The 16,774-nt window shown below is 51.7% G+C and overlaps 1 protein-coding gene across 1 annotated transcript in view; it reads right to left on the bottom strand.

The window, feature by feature from the left end:
- PLXNA2 (plexin A2) overlaps positions 1–16,774 on the bottom strand; it is a 143,213-nt gene that overhangs the window by 39,840 nt on the left and 86,599 nt on the right. The window contains exons 10-13 of the mRNA XM_066565353.1: positions 9,940–10,140; positions 7,926–8,022; positions 7,096–7,289; positions 143–294 (exon numbers count right to left, since the gene is read on the bottom strand). Coding sequence (XP_066421450.1) covers positions 143–294; positions 7,096–7,289; positions 7,926–8,022; positions 9,940–10,140 — 644 coding nt within the window. The remainder of the gene's footprint in view (positions 1–142; positions 295–7,095; positions 7,290–7,925; positions 8,023–9,939; positions 10,141–16,774) is intronic.

The following is a 16,774-nucleotide window of genomic DNA, read 5'->3' as shown; positions in this document are numbered from 1 at the left end:
CCACAGCAGCCCCGTCCCGTTCGTGTCTGTAAACAGCCCCCAACCAGCATCAAGGGAGGAGCTCTGGGGGGTGCCCAGAGGAGGGGACAGGTGAGGGGACAGGTGAGGGGACAGGTGAGGGGACAGGTGAGGGGACACTCACTGCTCGGCCACGACGTAGTGCTCGGGCAGGGGCGTGCACTGCACCCCGGCCACCTGCACGCCCTGCGCGATCTCCGAGAAGTCCAGGCCCAGGTTCACCCCACGGATGGTCACCCTGGTCCCTCCTTCCGGGGGCCCCGACACCGTCAGGATCTGCAGGGAGACAGGACAGGGTGAGGACATGGGGTGGTGTTTGAGGGTCCCCAGGACGAGGTGAGAATCTTGACTCCATGTTTCAGAAGGCTGATATTATATTATATTATATTATATTATATTATATTATATTATATTATATTATATTATATTATATTATATTATATTATATTATATTATATTATATTATATTATATTATATTATATTATATTATATTATATCTCATATCGTATCAATAATATCACAATGATATATTAAAACTGTACTAAAAGTAATGGAGAGAAAGGATTTCATCAGAAGGCTAGAAAGGAATGAATAATGAAATCTTGTGACTGACCAGAGAGTCTGACACAGCTGGACTGGGATTGGTCATTAAATAAAAACAATTCACAAGGAACCAATCTAAGCTGCACCTGTTGGTGAGCAAGCTCCAAACCACATTCCAAGCAATCAGATCATTATTGTTTCCATTGCTTTTCTGAGGCTTCTCAGGAGTAAAAGCCTGGCGAAAGGATTTTCATGAAATATCTCAGTGACAGTGACATCCCCACCACGCCCCTTCTTCAGCCCCATCCCTGGTTTGGAACCTCTCCTGCTGCTGCCAGACCAGCCAGGGCCGCCCCTCGTGGCTCTTCTGGGTGTCCTGGAGGAGCCCAAGGATGCTGAAATCCATCCAAGCCCTGCTCCAAGAGAGGACTCCAAGGTCCCTGAGCTGGCCAAGAGCAGTGGGCAGTGCCATTCCCAGAAACCCTTGCAGAGGGACACACCTGGCTCCTGTCTCCATCCAGAACAGGGTAAGTCACCTTCCAGAAGCAGCCTGGTGATTGGAGAACTTTGCCTTCTGCCTTGGCTGTTCTCTGAATGTTAAATGTCACATTTTATTAGTGACTTGGCACCTCAAATGACTTAAAAACGTTAAAGGCTGAGGTGTGTGCTTTCAAGCTGCCTGTTTATAGCCTGCCTCAGCCATAATCATCCCTGCTTCCCTGGACTTACACTAAGGACAATCTCCTCTTCAATTAGGAGTATAAATTTCAATAATGCATGGTCACAAAATTTGGACCCAGGACTCTCAGACAGTTATCCTGAATCTGCCACCGCTCTGTTGTTGCTCTTGGGTGAGTTTCTAATCCTCCCTGTGCTGCAGTTATTAATAAATAAACACAATCCATAATAATGCAATTTAATTAATTTAATGGATAAATCTTGTTTATGCTTTGTTCCACCCTTGTCTCTGGCAAAAAGCTTGAGCTCTTCAGAACCTTTTCCTCGCTGTTTCCAGATGGATGGGTGGTTTTTTCCACCTCCTCAGGAGGGAGGAACGTGGCCAAACACCAGTGCCCCCATCCCAGTGACCTGCCCCACAGCAGCCCTCATGGGACACCCCTGTCCCCATCACTTCTGAGCTTCCCAGTTCCCCAAAGCATCTCCAAAAAGACACCCAAGGTCTTCAAGAAGGAATCCCACCATCCCCACTAAACCAATGGCCACGTCCACTTGAACACTGCCAGGGTGACTCCAGCACTTCCCTGGGCTTTCTGTCCCATTTTTGGCTGAGGTTGTTCCAGCTCCATGCCCCCACCAAGCCACCCCCTCCTTCCTCCACATCCTTTAATTCCCACCTCGCTCTCCCCTCCCCGCCTGCTGCAGGTTTTTAATTTATTCACCACGCACTGCCTGTTGTGCTGCTGTTCCCTGTAACTCACACCATGGCCTGTCTTGTACCATTTAGCTCTGGGAAGCTCGACGTGCTCATAAACCCACTACAAAACCAAGCTGGATTGTGTTACACCAAGTCCTGGAGGCCTGGTGGTGTTTACATCACTGCTGGGGAATCACCTGAACTTGGCTGACAGTTACAACTGTCCTTTGCAGCTCTGGATGATGTTAAAATGCATTTACTGGGGCACTTACTCTGCTGTCTCGTTGTCTCATCACTGCTCAAAAAAAAAGAAGTCACTGCTTGCCATTTCCTGAGCTGAGCAGAAGCAGCAGGGCTGAGAGGCCTCCCCGAACAAAGCCCAGCTGATGCTGTATTTTACAAATGTCCTGACCTGGAAAATCCCCAATATGGAGCTCCACTCGACCTAGATTTTAGTGGCCACTAATTGAACAGTTTTGAAGTAACTGTGCCATAAAGCAGCCCCAGGGTTAGAACAGATGCATTCAATTAATTACAGCTGGAGAGATTCAGTCAAAATCGCAGAAAGAAGATAAGTCTTAAAGGTCCCGGTGCACCCAGAGCTGGGCACCCTCCGAGCAGCATCCTGAGCTTCTCATTGCGGTGAGCGTGGGGCACCTCCAGCACAGCCAGCCCTGGTCTGCCTTAATCCCAGCTGGGAGCTGCAGGGCTGCCAGTCCAGATTTCTGATCTGAGACAGACAGGATTAGCAAGAAATATTCCCCAATTTCAAGAAAATCACTTCACCAGACTGGCTTTTCACTTGGAGCTCTGTGGAGGATGAAAAGGAGCTGCAAAGGACAGCTGAGAAAGAGCAAGGCCATTCCAGGAATTGGACATTTGCTGTTTAGGAATCTGCACCTCTGCTGGAAGTTTTTTCAGGTTGTTTGCTAAACTGAAGCAGCTTGAAAGTCACTGAGATCTGAGCGGGGTGTGGGAGGCAGAATTATCCTGAGCAGGTCACCTCTCCCCACTGCAGAGACAAATCCCAACCCTGCAATAAGGCTGGGCAGGATCAGGTGTGCAGCCCTGTGTTAGCCCTGAAATGGGCTGGGTACAGGGATGAGGGGGTGGCAGCAGCTCCGTCACCCTCACACCCTGCCCTTGGTCAGGGAAGGGCTGCAGGTGCTCCAGAGCACTTCTCTTATTGCTGCTTTTTACCTGAAACCAAGGTGGGGACCCCAAGGCTGGAACCCAAGGGATCCCCCAGGCTGGGATCCAAGGGACCCCAAGGCTGGGATGCAAGGGATCCCCCAGGCTGGGATCCAAGGGATCCCTGAGGTTGGGATCCAAGGGATCCCCAAGGATGGAGTCCAAGGGATCCCCCAGGCTGGGATCCAAGGAACCGCCAAGGTTGGAACCCAAGGGATCCCCCAGGTTGGGATCCAAGGAACCGCCAAGGTTGGAACCCAAGGGATCCCCCAGGCTGGGATCCAAGGGACCCCCAAGGTTGGGATCCAAGGGACCCCCAAGGCTGGGATGCAAGGGACCCCCAAGGCTGGGATCCAAGGGACCCCCAAGGCTGGGATTCAAGGGATCCCCCAGGCTGGGATCCAAGGGATCCCTGAGGTTGGGATTGAAGGGATCCCCAAGGTTGGAACCCAAGGGATCCCCCAGGTTGGGATCCAAGGGATCCCATGGATCCAGGAGCCCCAGCCCAGTGCCAGAACCTTCCCCCTGCAGCCTGCAGGAGACACAGCTCCAGCAATGAGGATAAACGTTCTCAGTGTCATGTCTTGCTGCTCGAATCTTTCAGCATTTCTGACATGAAGCAACATTTTGCCTGCAGAAGAAGTCAGAGAGGAGCTGGGGCTGGAGCTGCTGGGGCTTTCCCTGCGGAGCTGCAGGGAACTCACAGCCCTGCACAGCGAGCCCTTGGCATCTGCTGGGCTGCACAGAGACCCCAATCAGCGGCACAGCCCCTGCCCCCTCCCCAAACCCATCCACCTCCGTCCTCTTTGTGCTTTTTTGCCGCTGCTCCGAGCCCTGGATCCCGGCTGATGAGCCCAGCGGGGAGGCAGCACATGAGCATTGTCATCCCGGCATGATCCCTCCTTGTCTCTGCCTCAGCTGATGGCACATTCAGAGCCTAATTGTTATCTCAGCAGAGCAACTCCATTATTCAGCCTGACACTGCCCCCCCTTCAGCTGTTTGTTGCGCTGATGTTATATTAATGAGGCCTGCAAATAAATGAATAGGAGATCAGAGCGCCGCTTGTTCGCCAGAAAACTGATTTTTATTTATTTATTGCTAAGGCCACGGGCCGGGTGGAAGTTTGAAGCGGCTGAGGGGACATTGCTGGGGAGGGCTGGACCTCTCAGTCAGTGAGAGGACTGCAAATACCCCACTGCTCATTTACTTTTAGAACTATTAAGACACAACCTCCTTATTTATGCATCCCCCGAAGGCACTGGCGCCTGGGAGCCAGGCCCTTGACCTCAGCCTTGTCACAAAGAGTGAACCTGGCCAGATGAAGCAAAGGGAGTGGAAACCAGCCCATATTAAAGGCTCTTTTACTCTGGGTAATCCAGGCTGCAATGTGAGCTCCAGTATGAGAGCAAACCCTGCTCCCCAGTCCTGTCACTGCTGGTGCCCAAGGGTTGGGGGACGTGGCAGTGCCAGCCTGGACCTGTCAGGGCCAGGGCAGGGTGTCCTCCCATCTGTACAGCTCTGCAGCACTGGGCATGGCAAAATGGTGCCCAAAATCCTGAGAAAACTCAGATACTGGGAAAGGACCCAGCAGCAACAAACGCTGGGAAGCTCTCATGGTCTCCTCCACAGTCTCACTCTGAGGGCTCAGACACAGACCTGGGGATGGAGTCAAGAAATCTGTAACAGCAGAGCTCTGCTCTTTTCTGCTTGGACAGAGCCCAAAAGTATTGCTTTCAAGTTGGACAGTGATAAAACACTTGGTGGCAGTGCCCTGCCTGCAGCCAGCTGCCAGAGCCAGCCTGGCACTGCTCACATTCGAGTCACTTGGTGGCTGGAGCACAGTGCTTTTCCCCTTCTCTGCCCAGCTCAAGGAGGAGCAGATAAATAATTCCAAGATTTCTTTGACTTGACAACTTTCTGCATGGTTTATGGGGAAGCAAATCTCAGCAGAGGCTGTTTTGCTTCTTGTAGCACAACCTTGTGCAGCAAAACAGCACTTGGGCAAGAGGAATGTGGGTTCTGCCCAGTGGCAGGGCAAGGGGAAGAACCAGGGGAGCCTTTAAGGATCATTTTATCTCTTGGTAGCACAGCTGGGACTTGGAAAACAAAGAGACCAACCAAGCAGGGAAAGGACAGGCTTCCAACCCTTTTTAGTGCTTTCCCATCCCTGCACAACCAACCACCAGCTCCACTCTGCCCTGTACAAAACACTGCACGGGAGAAACACCTGCATGAGAGAAATCCTGCACAAGAGCAACACCTGCACGAGAGAAATCCTGCACAAGAGCAACACCTGCACGAGAGAAACTCCTGCCCAGCAAAGGTGCACCACTGCAGGCAGAAGGGCCAAGAAATCCCAAAGTCTGGTAATGTCCCTGAGGATGGATGGACCCTCCTCAGCATCATCATTCTCCTGCCAGCCCCACCCAGCCCACAGACAGCAGCAGCCTCTGTGCTTCCTCCTCTCCTCCATGAAAGGAGGTTGATGCCTCCCTCCCACGGGATCTGAGCCAGTTTAGTTAAACCAGTGCAAAAACTAATTTAATTTAAGAGGAGACTTCCACACTTACTTGGGTTTTGATCCAGTTGGCAGATTTTGGGTGCTGAGCAGCACTGCCAGCAGCACTGGTGTAACAGACAACTCTGATCCTGCTTTGTTACACCTTTTGCAGTGTGGAAACACGCCCAGGGCAAGGGAGGCTTTTTTGGGGGATTTAATTACCTGAGAAACCCAAACCTTCCTTCGCTCCCACCTGACAGGAGTGTCACTCCTCATAGCAGCGTTAACAGAGCGAGTGCAGTTTCACTGCTGAAAATGCTCCTGGGACACATTTTGCATCCCTCAGTGGGCTGAACAGAAATATCAGAACCAGCAACTCCAGACTAATTAGCTCCCTGGTTTAATTAGCATTCCCGCCGCAGTCCGTGGCGGTCACCACAGCGTGGGTGGGGCAGAGGCTGCACATTAAAAACATCCCAGAAAGTTCTGGAGTGTTTTGCCCACATTTCTCAGGGCTGGGCGGATTTTGAGGCAGCACAGGGGGAGCGTGGCAATCACACATCCTCTGAACACAGAGAGAGACACAGCATTTCCCAGGATTTTCCTGGGGAAGGCTGTGAGAAAGCTCAGAGAGAGAATTAAAACAATTCTTACCTTCATTTGCTGCGCCTGTTATGCACACGTGGAATGGGTTATGGAGATTGTTTACCAAAGGGTGATTTCTTAATTGGACTCAGTGTTTGGATTCACTGACCAATGCTCTTCCCAGGGAGGTGGTAGAATCACCATCTCTGCGTGTGTTTAAAAAAAGACTGGACATGGCACTTGATGCTGTAGTCTAGCATCAAGTGAGGTGTTAGGGCATAGGCTGGACTCGATGATCTTAGAGGTCTCTTCCAACCTCATGATTCTGTGATTCTGTGATTGATTTGGTGACTCAGTGATTCTGTGTAGTACAATATAGTACAGTAGTGTGATATAGTGTATAGTACAGTAGTATAACAGAGTGTAGTGCGGTAGTATAATACAGTGTATGGTACAGTAGTATAATAGAGTGTAGAGCAGTAGTATAATATGTATCTATATATAGTATATATCTATCATACAATATAGATATATAGATATAGATATCTATCTATATACCTATATATATATGTATCTATATAGTATATATCTATATAGATATATACTATACAGATATATAGTATATATATACACTATATATCTCTAGTATATATATACTATATATCCATATATCTATATATCTACATATCTATATATCTCTAGTATATATACTGTATCTCTAGATATTATATATCTAGATAGATATATAGTATATATATATTTAGTATCTTATGACAGAATAAAGCATTTAATCAGCCTTCTGCAATCATGGAGCCAATGCCATCATCCCCGTCCGGGGCCTCGCTGGCACAGCAGGCAGGAGGGGCTGGGGCCGGGCTCACCTCGGTGATGCGCGGGTTGGAGCACTTGACGTTGTGTCCGGCCCAGTGGAGCCAGGGCAGGGCGCCCGGGGAGCTGCAGTGGGGCCGCAGGGTGCAGCGCCCCTCGCCGCTGCACCAGCCGCAGGCGAACCGCGGCTCGGCCTTGAGGCACAGCCCGCAGCTCTCGCGCTGCGCCGCGCACTTGTACAGGTGCACTGCGGGACAGGGACGGGGGTCAGCCAGGCAGGGGCTCCTGGGGGGGCAGGTGGGGCTGGGGGGTTCACTCGGGGTGCAGATGGGGCTGGGGGGTTCACTCGGGGTGCAGATGGGGCTGGGGATTCACTCGGGGTATAGCTGGGGCTGGGGATTCACTCGGGGTGCAGATGGGGCTGGGGGGTTCACTCGGGGTGCAGCTGGGGCTGGGGGGTTCACTCAAGGTATAGCTGGGACTGGGGATTCACTCGGGGTGCAGCTGGGACTGGAGGGGAAGCTGGGACTCGGGGTTCACTCGGGACTGGGGGGGATTCACTCAGGGTGCAGCTGGGACTGGGGGATTCCCTTGGGCTTCAGTTGGGGCTGGAGGGGCACCTGGGACTGGGGGGATTCACTTAGGGTGCAGCTGGGACTGGGGGATTCCCTTGGGCTTCAGCTGGGGCTGGGGGGCACCTGGGACTGGGGGGATTCACTCAGGGTGCAGCTGGGGCTGGGGGACTCACTTGGGACATGGCTGGGATTGTGAGATTCCCTCAGGATACAGCTGGGATATACCCTTGGGGTACAGGTGGGATTGAGGGATTTCCATGGGATGGACACAGTTGGGATGGCCTGAAGCCAATTGAAGCAGAGTTTACCTTTCACGTTCTCTGGGTTGTCAATGACGAAGTTCCCGTTCCACACCACGGCAAAGTCCACTGCCAGGTTGCTGATGTCCATCCCATCATAGAGGTACTGCAGGGTAAGATCCAGAGTGGAATGCTTGGGGAGACAACACTCCCAGACAAAGAGGGTTTTTTGAGAGAAACCATCTTTATTCTCTGCTTAAAAACATCTGCTGGTGCCTCAGACACCGCATTTTTACACTTCATCTCCAGGGTTCTGCTTTGAGTCCCTTCTCCTCATCAGGAGGAGATAATTAAATCAGATCTAGTCCTTGTGAGAGGTAACAGATTAATTATTCCACTCGCAGTGGTTGCTCTCGTCACTCTGTCTCTGGCTTACCAACGCAGCCCCTCCAGTTAACCAGACTGGGCCTGCTGCCCTCAGGCTGCTTCTTGCCCAGTTTGTGACTGACTGGGAGCTCCAGAGCCCCACTGCAGAGCTTTGCAGGTGGAACAGGAAACAGCTGAGCAAAAATAGATGGTGCAGAGCCCCAGCCACTGCCTCAGCCTGCTCCACGATAGCCCTGGTCTGAATCATTCCCCTTTTTATGACATCCTGGGGGCTGTGGCTGAGTGAGGCTGGATGCTGCAGCTGAATTCCCAGTGAATGCTGAAATTCCCATAATCACACCCAGCACTGGCCAGGCCTCTCTCTGGAGCTCTCTTTAGGTCAACCAAGAGCTGCTAAAAAGACTTCAGGAGGTGAGTGAGCATTGCCATCCTCTCTGGGAGGAGGGAGTGGTGATTAAAGCAGGGCAGAGTGCTCTGCCTGTCCCTGGGCAGCAGCTGTGCAGTTTTAACTCATGTTTGACTGTACTGGCTTTTACTAAGCTGGGGTGGAACAAGAAGCTGCGAGTCCAGAATGGCCCTCACATCCTCCCCCTACCACTCCCTATCAGCCCAACAGCAATAAAAGTGCTTCTCTAATGCTTATAAATCACTCTGGATAGGAAAAGTACTATGTACTATTAATACATTTATTATCCACCAAGCTGCAAGGCCCAAAGACGGCCAGCGATGTATAAATATCCAGTAAATCTTTTAAAAATTCAAAACTTCATTAACAATTTAAGGCCATCTGCACTGAATATTCAAATGGACCCTGTTGTGCTGCCTAAAACAAACTGACTGTGCCCTTTCTGCCCAGGGCCCTTTCTGAGCACATGGTGAGCAGAGGAAGGGCCATGCTTGTCCCTGCTCGTGAGGGGACACGGGGGGACCCAAATTCAGGCTGTGCCAAATTCAGGTGGGGGTGCCTGTATGTGCCATTTGTGTTTTGGCATCCCAGGGTACCCAGCAGGGTGAATTTGGGGTGCCCTGGTGAGGCTGAGCCCTGTCCTGAGGAGGGGATGGGTAACCCTGCCCTGCTCCTGGGCAGCATCCCCTGGTGATTCCCCTCTCCAGCCCCTCTCCTGGCAGCATCCCCGGTGATTCCCCTTTCCTAGGCAGCATCCCCTGGTGATTTCCCTCTCCAGGACAGCATCCCCTGGTGATTCCCCTTTCCTGGGCAGCATCAGCCAGTCATTCCCCTCTCCAGGACAGCATCACCCGGTGATTCCCCTCTCCTGGGCAGCATCTCCCAGTGATTCCCCTCTCCACCCGGTGATTCCCCTCTCCACCCGGTGATTCCCCTCTCCAGCCCCGCCTCTCTCTCTCTCTCTCTCCCCCGGCACTTTCCCTCTCCCCCTCCTTCCCTGCTCTCCAGCACCGCTCTGTTCATCCAGCCACCGTGACCTGGGATTTGACAGCTCCCCGATAAGGGGTCTGTGATTCTCCTTATCTCCCCGTGTGTGAATTAGCCTGCCTCAACACCTCCTGCATTCCCTCCTCCTCCTCCCCTTTCCCTGGCTGATCCCCACCGGCGGCCAGGGCACTCCAGATCCAGCATCTCCTCCCCGCGGGCGTTCTCCCACCTGGGATTTAGGATCAGGGAGATTTTCCCCCCTCCCCGGGCGCTGCCAGCCCTGCCCGTGCTGCTCTCACCCACCGAGCTGTTCTGGCACTGCACGCTGGAGCTGTTGAAGCGCAGGGCGGGCACCCTGTGCACGATGCCCTGGATGCTGAGCACGCACTCGTAGCCCCTCTGGCCCGACTGGGGCTGCGGCAGGTTCCGGGCCTTCAGCGTGATGGGCTTCACCTCTCCCACCGGGATCAGGATCTCCTCCGTGGGCAACAGCTGGGGGCAGTCCTGGGAGGCAGCGGGAGAAGGTGGGAGGTCATGGATGGGGTGTGCTGGTGATGCTTTAGCATTTTAGCTTTTATATTTTTTATATTTTTATATATTTTATATTTTATATTAATATATGTTAATATTTTATAGATTAGATATTTATATATATATTTTATATTTATATATGCATATTTTTATATTTAATATTTTTATATTTTATATATTTCTTTTATATATTTTATAGAATTGTAATCGTGCAATTCTGCAAATCTGGCAAAATTTGGAGTGCATGACTCCAAACTCCATACTTGTATTTTTTACATTTTTCTTTTTTTTTACATATAATTGTAATCCTGCAATCCTGCAAGATTTGGAATGTATAACTCCAAACGCCATACTTATTTTTTTTTTTTTTTTAATATAATTGTAATCCTGCAAATCTGCAAATCCTGAAAAATTTGGAGTGTATAACTCCAAACTCCATACACAATGTGAGTTTGGAGTTATATATATAATATATATATATAATGCTGCTCTCCAGTTTTGGTCAGACACAACAATTCCTCTCCAGGCCTGGCAATCAAGGACACCTCAGTGTTTCAGGCCCTGAGAGATGTGAACAGAACCATGACACCTTCCCATCCAAAGCATCTGTGACTCTGTGAAACACCATTGCACAGATATCCAGCTCACCCAAGCACAAACAGAATGTCTAAATGAAACCCTGAGAGGGACCACAAAAAAATGACTTATCAGCTGCTGGTAACTGTGTGACATCCCTCCCATGAGATCTCAACATCCCAAACATTATCTCTGCACAACACACTGGGAAATACAATTTTTCTCCAATTTCTACAGCAGGAGCTGCAACACCTCTGACCATCAGCTGTATTTACATTCTGCTCAGCTCTAATTTGCTTTGATCTAATGGAACAAGGTACCTAAGTACCTGTAAGCACCTGACACTGAGTGATTAATCCCCAGCTAAAGCAGGAGTTTAGAACAAACACGTCCGTCTCCGCTCCTTCTGCCAAATCCCAGAGTGGCATCCCGAGGCCCTCCAGCCTGGGGATGAAAGGCAATCGTGCTGATGGCAATGCCAGGAGCCATCCTGCCCAGGATGCTGTGTCCAGGGAGAAAATCCCCGTCCCCAAGGCAGGCAGCTCCCAGCCAGGGCCAGGGGAAGTGTTTCACCATGGCTCAAACCAGCTGTAAATGAGAAACAGATGCTCTGCTCCGGAGCAGCCGCTCACTTAAACTGCAGCCTCGTAAACCTTTTTAGTGGCACTTTTCCGTATATATATTTTATTTTATTCCTAACAGGGACTTTCACGGATTAACAGCCAAGAGTGATTTCCAACCCCATCAGCTGCGCTGGGGAGGGAAGGGAGGCCCTTTCCTGCAGAGGAGAGGGTTCACAGGCTGGGAGGGAGGGAATGGCATTCCCTGCTTCCCACTGACCCTGGCACCCAGACCCAGCCCCAGCTCACCACCAGCAAACTCCCTGGATTCACAGCTGGATTTTCCATCCAGCTCTTCCAGGCTGACTCTGCACATTCCCTCCTCTCCTGAAGCACCACTCACCTGTGCTACCTTCCACTCAACGCCTGCCTGCATGGAAGGGTTTGATTCACCTCAAAGTCCCATTGAGCTCCAGCAGAGGGGCCCAGCCCCGAGGGCTGGAAGGAAAAGCAACCCAGAGCTGCAGAATCCTTTACCCCATTACAACTGAAAACAAAAAATCTCCACTTGCATCACCAGTGGGAGAACTTCAGTGCACAGTCCTGAAAATAATGAATATGTTATGGACCATTATCCCTCCTGGCCAGCTCAGTCCGTGAGGAGACTGCTAAGGAAAGGCTCCTTCCTTCCCAGGCACAGGAGGGGACTCCATCCCACATCTGCTCCCTGCTGCTGAAAGCGCTGGCAGCAAAAACTGCTCTGCCATCATTAGAGACGAGCGGGGCAAAATAGATTTATTTATTTTTTTTCCCCATTCCTTTGGTTCCAGAGGAAGGAAAATGTCACACTGGGGCTGTGGGGAAAGCGAGGCAGGCGCAGCCTGAGCAGGAGCGAGGCAGCCCCTCTGTGCTGGCTGACAGTGATCACACCAACAAGGGATCTGCATTTGGGGATGCAGGGATCTGTAGGAGGATGCCAGACTCCAGCAAAGCCAGGATGCCCGTGGGCAGCCACGCTGCTGCAGGCAGTGGCTGCTGAATTTCTCAGCTGAGCGAGAGGAGCTGCTGGGGCTGGGGAGGGCCCGGCTCAGCTCGGACCCTGCACGTCCTGTGGAGCCCCTGTGAGCATTTCCAGCCCCGGGGAAAGCTCAGCTTTCAGGGCTTTTCTTTTTCCAATTTGTTTTTTAAATTGCTGCCTCAGTGATGTGCGCCCACGGCCCTGCATAGCCACATCCCTGCACCCCAAATCTCTGAAAACTCATGTCTCTGCACCCAAATCCCTGCACAGCCACATCCCTGCACCCCAAATCCCTGAAAACTCATGTCTCTGCACCCAAATCCCTGCACAGCCACATCCCTGCACCCCAAATCTCTGAAAACTCATGTCTCTGCACCCAAATCCCTGCACAGCCACATCCCTGCACCCCAAATCCCTGCACAGCCATGTCTCTGCACCCCAAATACCTAAAAACCCATGTCCCTGTACCCAAATCCTGCACAGCCACATCCCTGCACCCCAAATCCCTAAAATCCCATGTCCTTGCACCCCAAATCCTGCACAGCCACGTCCCTGCACCTCAAATCCCTAAAACCCCAATTCCCTGCACCCCAAATCCCTGCACAGCCACATCTGCACTGCCCCATCCCTGCGCACACAGCCCTTCCCACAGACCCTGTGTGGTTTGTCTGTCCACCACCTCTCTCAGCTGCTCCCTGGTGGAACGGCCACTGCTCAGGTAAATGATTTTGTCAGGGGTTTATCATCAGCAATGATTTTGTCAGGGCTTTATTTATCATCAGCTGGGCAGTGCCTCTGTCCATGCTGATCCCCTCCACAGGAATCTCCCAGGCCTGGGAAGGGGCTGGCAGCACCAGCCCTGCTGCTGGGCTGGGCTCTGTGGCTCTGGCCAAGGCCCCTCCTCGTGTCCCCGCTGTGTCAGGCTCAGCCTGGGCGCCCCATCCTGGTTCCCTCCCCGGGAAGAGCTGGAACCACCCAGAAAACGCCGAATAAAGGCGGTGGAACACACACAGCTTGTTCCATAATCAGTTTACTTTGTTTTTTAATTCATGAGAGGTAAATCCTGCAGCGAGTTAGAAAGGCCATTATTGCCTCCTCTCTCTAAACAAACAGGCAGAATCCTCTCATTATCCTCCTTGACTTCCCCGAGCCAGAATAAACAGGGATCAGATCTGCTGCAGGAAGACAAGGCTGGGTGCCTGAGTGGCACAGACTCTCGGGGAATGTTCTGCCTGTGAAGTATCAGCACACACAATTTACAAAGACATTTTATGCTTCTCCAACACTTTTTAGCCTCAAAGACTCCAAGGTCTATAAATACCTTAAAGACCCACGTTCTGCAGCTGTCTCTGGAGCAGAACAGAGCACCCATGGTTATTATTTGTGTTTAACCGAGCAGTTTTAGTAGGTCAAACCTCTTTGCTCTTATTTGGAAAAAAAAAATTGCCTAGAAATGGCAGGCAATTCTTCTGACTACAGGATTTAGCCCAAATGGCAGAAAATAGACTGTTTCTGTACTTTTCATCTTCAAAAAACCCCCGCAAACTCTCCACAAATGTTAACTTGCCGCCCGTTATTTTAAAGTTATAAACATAACCCAATCTGGCACGTGAATGTAAACCCCTGGTTCACAGTTGTGTTCCCAATGATATAAATTACAGTCCCTGTCACTCATGGAAACACATTATCCTTCATTTATGCCACTGGAAGGGAGAGCAGCCCCTGTTCCTTGGAAACCAGACATGAAAGGAAGGCAGCTGGGGCCCAGCCTGGTGAATTCCTAACCCACACCATCAGCCCTGAGCCCTAACCTGGGTCTTCTCCATCACTTTGGGAGGCAGGGGGATGCTCAGGACCTTCCCCTCCTGTGAACAGCCCAGAGCTGAGGCAGGAGCAGCTCCCTGGCCCAGGTTACAGGCAGGAACTGCTCCCTCTGCTCCTGCAGCCCTTCCCTCCTGCCTCCCTCCCTCCGAACACCAACCATCCACAGCACGGATGATAAAAGCACCGCCACGGCTCAGAGCTGAGGGAATTTTGCTGAAACCAGGCTTTTTGCTCCTATTTCAGGCAAAGGCATCTCCCCAAAGTGAGGTGTGACCCTGCAAAGTCATTGGCTGCCTTTGGTGGCCTGAGCTGTGGCTCTGAGTCACCTCCAGCACATCTCAGCCCTGCTGGGATGGGGATTGCCAGGACAGCTCTGCAGGGCTGATTTTGTTGTGTTTTGTTTCCTTCAAGGCACATCAAGCAGCACTCAGCACCCAAGGGCACAGCCAGGGGCAAGGGCGTTGCCACAAAATCAGTGGGAATTCAAAGGAGCCCCAAGGGCACTGAAATCCCCGGATCTGGAACTCTCTGTCCCCAGATCAGCGTTCCCCTGTGGAAATGGCATTATCAGCACACACTGGACATCAAAGAGGGACAGGCTCTCACATCCTGGGGAGCTAAGAGGATTTATTTGGTTCTAGCTCTCCTCTGGGATGGGGTGTGAGGATGTTTATGAATCCACATTTCTCCTCATTTAGAGAGAGACATCATACAACCTCACACACACACACACACAGACACACACACACACACGCCAAACCACATCAGGCACATTAAAATGGCATCATTGGCTTGATCTGGGGTTTTGTAAAGTGGGACAATCAGTGCTCCACACCCAGGAGAATCTCTTGGAGAAATCCTGATTTAGTGGGGGCAAGGTCTGAGCAGGCACCTTCTGCTGACAGTGAAGGCTCTGACCAGGAAAAGGATGGGAAAATAATTGCTTCTCTAATAATTAACTCCTAAAGAATTGGCTACCTGGAAATGGAGACCTCAGATGGTTCCCCCATGTCAGAAATTCCCAGCAGAGGGAGAACATCAGGAGCAGCCAGCTCTGTCCTGCAGGATCCCCCTGCTGCAAAGGCTGTGGAATATCTGTGTTCCCAAACCTGTTCCTAAAGCACCCACACACCTTTGGAGCTCCCTCTGCACCCCCACATCTGTCCCTGAGCTCTGCCCTTGGACCTGAGCACACAGTTCCTGCTGGCAGGGCAGGTGGAGGGATCAGGAAACTCCCTGGGCTGCATTTCCATGGCAGGCAGGGCAGAGGAGCAGCACTCAGCTCGGGCACTGGGGGCAGAGCCTTGCAAGGAGCAGGAGCACAGCTCATGAGAAGGGAAATTCTCTCCCCCATCTCCTCCTGAAGTGGCTGAGGCTTTGGGCCCTTGTTCCTCCTCCAGACAGACAACTCCTGGGAGCATCAAAGGGAGCTCGTTACACATCCAATCCCACTGGGATGCCAGCTCTGATGGGCCAGGAGTAAAAGGGAATATTCAAGATATTTCCCTTAAATTAAAGATAAAGATGCGAGTGATGTGCAGGCCTGTGTGAACACGTGTGTAAACCTTACATAAGGAGAGGCACAGGGGACTGAAAGTAGGGCACAGGCACGGAGATCCCCACTCCAAACACCACTGGCTCTGCTGGGGAGGCAGCCAGGGGAAGCACAAACAATTTCCTAATACATCAGGCCGTGACACAATGAGAACGTTGTGATCTGAATTGGTTTAGGAGAGGAAACTCTCCATGAGGCATTTGCTTCTTTGTGTGTTGGTGGAGAGCCCATAGCAAAGGCATCATCATCACCAGGCTGTGAAGGGGAAATTCATTGCTCTTAAATGAGCAAACACATTTATTTGGGGTGGTTTTGCCTGTGCTCAGAGGTCTGGAGGAGAAATGATGGAGAGCACTTGTATCATTATCATCAGCCCTTACCAGAGCCAATCACCAGGAAGGTGTGAGGTGTCCCAAAACATCCCTGGTGAGAAATCCTCTGCAAGGTGAAGATGACAGAGGAAGTTGTTTGGAGACAGCCCTGTGACCCCAGCAGGAACTTCCAGGGGTTCCAACTGCTCCCCTCTCCCTCTGTGTGACCTCAGGCAAGCCCTGGGTGCTCCCAGCAGCAAAACAGAGATGATGGGATTGCCCTGCTTTAGCAGGGACTTGTCAGACACCCTGAGATCCCGGGCTTGGGGACCCAGAGAAGGGAGAGCCCCACCTGTGCAGCCTGGGAGGGCAGGGATGCCTGGAGAGTGGAGGAGAACAGGGATGCTGGGAGTGTGGAGGAGAACAGGGATGCTGGGAGTGTGGAGGAGAGCAGGGATGCTGGGAGTGTGGAGGAGAACAGGGATGCTGGGAGTGTGGAGGAGAGCAGGGATGCTGGGAGTGTGGAGGAGAACAGGGATGCTGGGAGTGTGGAGGAGAACAGGGATGCCTGGAGCATGGAGGAGAACAGGGATGCTGGGAGTGTGGAGGAGAACAGGGATGCCTGGAGTGTGGAGGAGAACAGGGATGCCTGGAGTGTGGAGGAGAACAGGGATGCCTGGAGTGTGGAGGAGAACAGGGATGCCTGGAGTGTGGAGGAGAACAGGGATGCTGGGAGTGTGGAGGAGAACAGGGATGCTGGGAG

The sequence above is a fragment of the Molothrus aeneus genome, chromosome 24, assembly GCF_037042795.1.
Source record: "Molothrus aeneus isolate 106 chromosome 24, BPBGC_Maene_1.0, whole genome shotgun sequence".
NCBI classification, from domain to species: domain Eukaryota; kingdom Metazoa; phylum Chordata; class Aves; order Passeriformes; family Icteridae; genus Molothrus; species Molothrus aeneus.
Note: the sequence above shows the minus strand (reverse complement) of the source record. Positions and strands in the feature narration are given on the sequence as shown.